This window comes from Lemur catta, chromosome 1, assembly GCF_020740605.2.
Source record: "Lemur catta isolate mLemCat1 chromosome 1, mLemCat1.pri, whole genome shotgun sequence".
NCBI classification, from domain to species: domain Eukaryota; kingdom Metazoa; phylum Chordata; class Mammalia; order Primates; family Lemuridae; genus Lemur; species Lemur catta.
Window position 1 is genome coordinate 75,670,516 of NC_059128.1, and position 7,419 is coordinate 75,677,934.

Below are 7,419 nucleotides of genomic sequence, written 5' to 3' on the forward strand. Positions count from 1 at the left end.
ACGGCATGAGGCACCTGACAGGAATGCGGAGGGTGCCTCCGACAGCTTTCCCGCAGTGCGTGGCTCTCAGGCGGGGCCTGGGAGACGAGAGTTTACGCCGCGCAGAGCGCTCCTTCTGGACGTGCCTTGCACTGACTGGCCTTGGGACTGAGTCCGCGCTGTCTGGGGTGGCAGTGACGCGGCCAGGTGCCCGGGCAAGACGGCTGGGAAGACACTCCCTGGGACCCATCCGCCGTGGCTCCTGCGGGGCCCAAGCCATGGAGGGGCCTCCGGGGAGATGCCCGATGCCCGTGTCGGTGCCCAACCAGTGCCCCCTGCCCGCCGCCTGACGCAATCCGTAGCACCCTTGCTGCATGCCGGCTCTCGAGAAACCTCCTCTGCCGTTGCATCACTCCTGCCAGGTTTGCTACAGAGGTGGAGCCGAACCAATCAGTGGGCGCACAGGGCCCGGAGCAGGCCGTTCAGCCACCCACTCAGAGGACGGCGCGGTTAAGAGAGGAGCAAAATCCGAAGGTGATTGGTCAAAAGGGGATTTGCCCCGCCCCAATCACCGCGGCAGCTGGCCGCGGTGGGCGGGGTCTCCCGGCCAGAGGGTTTAAAGGGCGCCTCCGTAGGGGGCACTCAGCTGGAGCGACCGAGCGGTGCCAGGCCAGGTGTGAGCGTCCGTCGGTCCTTCCGTGCCCACGCCGGAGACCAGCCCCGGAGGCCGCCTGGGCCCATTCCTGAGCCCGGCACCATGAAGCAGGAATCCGCATCCCCTAACACCCCGCCCCGCTCGCCGTCCCCTGCGCCCTCCGCTCAGCACCCCCGAGACGACGGCGATGTTCAAGCACTGTGGATTTTCGGGTACGGCTCCCTGGTGTGGAGGCCCGACTTCGCCTACAGCGACAGCCGTGTGGGCTTCGTGCGCGGCTACAGCCGCCGTTTCTGGCAGGGAGACACCTTCCATCGGGGCAGCGACAAGATGGTGAGCATCCATCCGACTGTGTCCAGGGGAATGAGGGAGATGGGGGCAGGATAGTGGGCGCTGGTGCCGGGCCGATGGAGGGACATGTGTAAACCCGTGTCTGCGGGTTTGTGGCTTAAATGTATGTGCCCGGTGGATCACTGTGATGGCTGGAATCTGTGAACCTGTAGACTCCTGTGTTGATTACCAATCTGGGCCACTGGCCCGTGTCTATCTTACTATTTCTCCTGCCTCCATACATCACTCTCCCACATGCCCCTGCACGAGTGACTCTGAGCCTGCAGAGTGGGGCTCTGAGGCCTGGACCAGTGGGGTGAGGGCTTCCTTGCACTGATGGCAGAGCTGATTTCTAACTTGTCTTATTCAAAATCTTTCTTCCCTCCTTAGCCTGGCCGTGTGGTGACTCTCCTTGAAGATCATGAGGTAAGCGCCTGAGTCAAGAGGGGGACCCTGGGGCCCAACGTGGAGAGGTGCAGACAGACAGAGCTCAGAGCCCCTTGGCTGGGAGCTAGACTTGGTGCCTCTCTGGCAGGGCAGAAGCTGGTGTAGCTCAGTGCTTCTCACAAGAATCACCTGAGGAGCTTATTTGTTGAAATGCAGATTTTAACTCAGTAGGATTAGAGTGGGGTCTGAGATGCAGCATCCCTAACAAGCTTACAGGTGATGCCCCTGGTTCCTGGACCACACTTTCAGTAGGAATCCTGTCATCTCTGGGGCTAGACCATCTCATCAACCTTTAAGAAAGAGCGAGTAAGGGCTCGCATGTTGCTGCCAGATGGCTCCTCAGCTGGCCACCCATGTCCTTTGTAGAGCACAACCCTGGGGCCAGGGGCATGCGGGTGGGGTAGGAAGGAGCTACTGTAACTGACCCCAGATGCCCGTGTTTCCTCCTAGGGCTGCACTTGGGGCGTGGCGTACCAGGTGCAAGGCGAGCAGGTGAGCGAGGCCCTGAAATACCTGAATGTGCGGGAAGCAGTGCTTGGTGGCTATGATACCAAGGAGGTCACTTTCTATCCTCAAGATACCCCTGACCAACCACTCAAGGCATTGGCCTATGTGGCCACCCCACAGAACCCTGGCTACCTGGGCCCTGCGCCTGAGGAGGCCATCGCTACGCAGATCCTGGCCTGCCGAGGCTTCTCTGGCCACAACCTTGAGTACTTGCTGCGGCTGGCAGACTTCATGCAGCTCTGCGGGCCTCAGGCACAGGATGAGCACCTGGCAGCAATCGTGGACGCTGTGGGCACCTTGCTGCCCTGCTTCTGCCCCACCGAGCAGGCTTTGGCGCTGGTCTGAGGGGCTGAGCCCCTGCAGAGAGTGCCCATGTGGACATCGGGGCCAGACATCCACTCCAGTGCCCAAGACTAACTTAATACAGTTACAGCCCACTGGCAGGACATGGTGGGTGGCTGGGGCTTCTCTTTCTAAGCCCCTGCCTGTCTGCAAGCCTCCAGCTCTCCTGTTCGACACTGACTTAACCACTTGAAACTTTATTTATTGCACCATGTTGGTGTGGTGGGCAGGGTGGGGGGCCTGCCCTGCACGCAGGGGCCCTGCTGAGCAGTGGTTCCACCCCAGGCACCTGGAGCCTGGCCAGATTCCCCCCAGTGCTGCTAACCCCACACCACCCAGGCCTCCACCTCTCCAGGGAGTCTCCAAAAGCCTTGATCCTCTGCCCACCCAGACCGACTATTCCATAGCCCTGGAAACTCTACCTGCCAAAGGTCCCAGCATGCCGGAAGAGGACAGCGGGGAGTGAGGAGAGGGGCCCTACCAGGACAGAGGCCCCTGTCAGCCCTGCTCCAAATCCCCAGGGCAGAGCTGGATCTGATGCCTGGACACAACTGTTTACCCATTTGGTTTTGTTTCCCTGTCCGTCTGTCTGCTGGTCTGTCTGGGCCACTCCTGTCTGTCTGTTCCTGGGAAGCTCATCACTACAGGCCCTGGAACTTTCCCAGTCCGTCCCATGCTATTATCCATAAACCAGTCTCTATCTGTGCTGTGCTGGAATGTGGTTCTTTCTTTAGATGAGGGGTTGGAGCGAGTGAGGTGGTGAAGCCATGGAAGGCTCCTGAGGGGGAAAGGGCTCTCTCTTCCTTTCCTGCCCTCTCTCCCAGGGATGGGGCAGCTGAGCAGTAGGACTACCAGTTACATCACTCCCGTGGGTACAATTCACGTCTTAGTGCAGGCAAATAGTTCCCCCTGAGTTATGCAGAATTTAGCTCATGCAGCTTTATTAGGCAGCCTTATGAGCAGTGTCCCTGTCACCAACCTGGGACCCCGTGTCTCATTCTCCCAGCTTCCCTGAGGAGGCTGACAAGCTTGGAGCTCAGACCTGCTTTTCCTCTAGCTGCAGGGTCAGCTGCTGCCTCTTCCTAACAGCAGGGTCAGACCCTGGGCTGCCTGCTAAAGCATGTGGGTTAGGGTAGGGTGATGACAACTTCTGGGACAAGGCTGATAGCAGGGACCTGTGGCCTGGAGGACATGGTGTCCCTTTTACTTTCAGGGCCCAAGTGCTCACTTGCTGCCTGGGGCAGTGGTAGTGGCTGTGCCTTCTTCATTACCCTGAGCCGCCAGGACTCTTGCCCATGCTGGAATGAGTTGCCGGGTGCCCTGGGCTGCTGCTTGTTCACTCCCTGCCTATCCCTGGATGCTCCTCCTCCTGGTCCTGGCCCTTGGGGGCAGATCCCAGCTCCAGGGGATCAGCCTGGCCCTGAGCTCCTCACCAGGGAGTGGCCCCTTAGTGCCACTCGACTTCTGGACCTGCAGAATGGGGACAGGGACAAGATGACAGGCTTTAGCAGAAGAACAGCTTGAGTCCAATCCAGCTCCCTCCCTCACTAGCCTAGTGACCTTGAGAAAAGTATTCAGCCTTCTGAGCATCAGTTTACTGTGAGGGAGTGGTACCCATGGAATGATGTATGGGGCCAGCTCTGTGGTATGTGCTGCTGCTGCTTGTGGCTGGTGCCCTGGATTGGTCTGGGTGTCCCTGGCGGGGTCAGCTCTGACCAAGTTGGGCAGCCGTTGTGCCTGGGGAAGGTGCCCATGGCTGGGTTGTGTGCCCATGTCTTGGTGTCCTCGTGTCTTGGGCATTGATGGGAAAAGTGTGGAGTCCAGCCAGGTTCTACTTGGAGCCTGGTCAGGGCAACACAACAGGAGGAGGCAGCGGGTGGCAAGGAGCCCTGGGCAGCCACCTCCTGTGCCAAGGCAGGGCCAGACAGCCAGAGCAGAGCGCTGCTCTGTACTGGGAGTTGAATGGGGCTTGGGAGGGCTGCTTGCCAGGTGCACGTGGGGGACGTGCATTCGTCAAACCGTTCATTCAGCAAGTATGTACTAAGTTTCTACTGTGTGCCAGGCACCATTCTAGGCTCTGGGATACAGCAGTAAAGAAATCCTCCTCTTTAAGGATCCTGGAGTGTAGAAACTGAGGATGACATTCAGTGTGAAGTGGGAGGAGAACAGGGCCCTGAGCACCTGCAACAGGCTCCTGATCAGAGCAGGGCAGTCAGGGAAGGTGTTCTGGGGGTGGGAGCCTGAGAAGGAGCTTTTGGGGAACAGAGAGTCAGGGAACACCATGTGCCTGAGGGGGAGGCAAGGTCAGATCAGCTGGCACAGAGCAGCATGGGGCAGGGCACACGTGCTGGACAAGTGGCAGGACTGCATCACTCGGACTGGCCTAGTGAGCTGTGCTGTGCTGTGCGGGTGGCATTTCTCCAGGGTCACTAGTGTCCTCCAGTGAATTTTGAGCAGGGCAGAGATGTGTTTAAGAGGGAACGCTGGCTGCTATGTCCGATTGGAGGAGGAAGGAGGCCAAAGAGAGGAGGGAGGGTGTGAAGAGGGCCCACGCTGAGGCATGGCAGTGGGTTAGGGAGCAGTTTAGGGGGAGGTGGACAGGTTTGGCAGCTGGTTGGATAGGCAGAGTGAGGGCAGGGTAGAAACTATAGGCCTGAGCCACCATGCTTGGCTCATTTTTCTATTTTTATTTTTAGAGAAGGGGTCTGGCTCTTGCTCAGGTTGGTCCTGGCATCAAGCAATCCTCTTGCCTTGGCCTCCCAAAGTGTTAGGATTGCAGCCATGAGCCACTGAGCCTGGCCATTGTTTTGTAATTTTTTTTCATGTCTAACTTAATATGAGGAGGGTCTTCAAAAAAGTTCATGGAAAATGCATATTATGAAAAAACTATGCATGGATTTCAAAATTTTTTCCACCAAAATAAACTCATACTAATTTGTTGTAACATGTCTAAACAGGATCTAGTTTGATACACAAAGAAAGGTAAGACATCAATTTGAAAAGAGCTCCTATCAGAGCAACATGAATTCTGCTAAAATTGAAGAAAGAAGAAACATCAAATTTGTGGTGAATCCCATCACCCAGATAAGAAAGGCAAAAAAAAAAAAAAAAAATGTGGTGAAGCTTGGGTGGAAGAAGGGTTAAATCACTGATGCTTTATAAAGAGTTTATGAGGATATGAAGATAATATCCGGAAGAAATCAGCAGTTTACAAATGGATAACTCATTTTAAGAACGGATGAGACGGGCCAGGTGTGGTGGTTCACACCTGTAATCCCAGCTACTTGGGAGGCTGAGGCAGGAGGATTCTTGAGGCCAGGAGTTCAAGGCTGCAGTGAGCTATGATCATGCTACTACACTCCAGCCTGGGAAATAGACCAAGACCCTGTCTCCATTAAAAAAAAGAAGGGATGAGACAATGTTGAAGATGAAGCCCATGGTGGCAGACCATCCACATCAATTTTTAAGGAAAAAATTAATTTTGTTTGTGCCCTAATTGAAGAGGACCGACAATTAACAACAGAGACAATGGCCAATACCATAGACATCTCAGTTGGCTCAGCTCACACAAATATTAAAGTTCAACAAACTTTCCATTCAGCAGGTGCCCAAATCGTTGAGCCCAGATCAGCTGCAGACTAGAGCAGAGCTTTCAATGGAAATTTTAAACAAGTGGGATCAAGAGCCTGAAGTCTTTCTTTGAAAAATTGTAACAGCTGAAGCGCGGCTTCCCTGGTAAGATCCGTGGTCCAGTCAAAGCAACAGCGGATCAATCAACAGCAAAGGTCATGGCAACAGCTATTTGGGATGCTCAAGGCATTTTGCTTGTTGACTTTCTGGAGGGTCAAAGGATGATGACATCTGCTTATTATGAAAGTATTTTGAGAAAATTAGCCAAGGCTTGAGCAGAAAAATGCCCAGGAAAACCTCACCAGAGAGTTCTTCTCTACTGTGACACGTTCCTTCCTATTCCTCTCATCAAAAAAAGGGCGATTTTACCTGAGTTTCAGTGGGAAATCATTAGAGATTTACCTTACAGTCCTGATTTTGTTTTTTTTTTTTTTTTTTTTTTTTGAGACAGAGTCTCACTCCATTGCCCTGGGTAGAGTGCAGTGACATCATCATAGCTCACTGCAACCTCAAACATCTGGGCTCAGGTGATCCTCCTGCTTCTCAGAGTGCTGGGGATTATAGGCCTGAGCCACCTGGCCCTTGTTTGTTTATTTTTCTAAAGAGACAAGGTCTTGCTTTGTTGCCCCAGCTGGTGTTGAACTCCTGGCCTCAGGCAATCCCCGCCCCCCACCCCACCTTGGCCTCCCAAAGTGCTGGGATTTTAGGTGTGAGCCATGGCACCCAGCAACAGTCCTGATTTGGCTCCTGAGTTCTTTTCGTTTCCTAATCTTAAAAAAAAAAAAATCATTGAAGGACACCCATTTTTCTTTGGTCAATAATATAAAAATGGCTGCATTGACATGGTTAAATTACCAGGACACTCAGTTTCTTAGGGATGGACTAAATGGCTAGTATCATCGCTTACAAAATTTTCTTAGCAGGATAGTGGCCATGGAAGTCAGAATCCACTAAGGAGTGCGTAACAACTCACCTGCCAAATCAACTAGTCCTGTAATCTTTCTTTTAATATTTTTAAAAATTAAAAAAAAGAAAAAAACCCAAAATTTTCTTGAATTTTGATGGAGCTTATGCTGAGAAATAAGGTTTTTTTTTTTTTTTTTTTAGGTCATCTGTGGAAAATATATTTTATTTCTTTAATTCTATTTTTTCATGAACTTTCTGAAGGACCCTTATATATGCCACTGGATTCTAATCTGCTTCTCCGTTCAATCTGTTGCAAATGCATGTATCACATAGCCTCTGGAAAACTCCACTGCACTCTCATGAGGAATGCGAGTGAAAACACAACCTCTAGGCTGGGCACGGTGGCTCACGCCTATAATCCTAGCACTCTGGGAGGCCGAGGCGGGAGGATCACTTGAGCTAGGGAGTTCAAGACCAGCCTGAGCAAGAGTGAGACCCCTATCTCTATTAAAAATAGAAAAAATTAGCCGGGCATGGTGGCACAACCTGTAGTCCCAGTTACTTAGGAGGCTGAGGCAGGATCCTTGAGCCCAGGAGTTTGAGGTTGCTGTGAGCTAGGCTGA

General features: G+C 53.2%; 1 protein-coding gene across 1 annotated transcript; it reads left to right on the top strand.

Annotated features, from left to right (window-relative positions):
* Window positions 1–536: 536 nt before the first annotated feature.
* CHAC1 (ChaC glutathione specific gamma-glutamylcyclotransferase 1) lies at window positions 537–2,965 on the top strand. Its single transcript, XM_045536274.1, has 3 exons — window positions 537–967; window positions 1,355–1,390; window positions 1,862–2,965. The coding sequence occupies exons 1-3, from the start codon at window positions 737–739 to the stop codon at window positions 2,261–2,263; spliced, it is 669 nt and encodes a 222-aa protein (XP_045392230.1). The 5' UTR covers window positions 537–736; the 3' UTR covers window positions 2,264–2,965.
* The last annotated feature ends 4,454 nt before the right edge of the window (window positions 2,966–7,419 follow it).

What these genes read in the sequence shown, in the direction of transcription:
- CHAC1 (XM_045536274.1), top strand. Translation starts at nt 737, where the DNA reads ATGAAGCAGGAATCCGCATCCCCTAACACCCCGCCCCGCTCGCCGTCC. An exon ending in ATCGGGGCAGCGACAAGATG is followed by an intron (nt 968 to 1,354) that starts GTGAGCATCCAT and finishes TTCCCTCCTTAG; the next exon opens with CCTGGCCGTGTGGTGACTCT. An exon ending in CTCTCCTTGAAGATCATGAG is followed by an intron (nt 1,391 to 1,861) that starts GTAAGCGCCTGA and finishes GTTTCCTCCTAG; the next exon opens with GGCTGCACTTGGGGCGTGGC.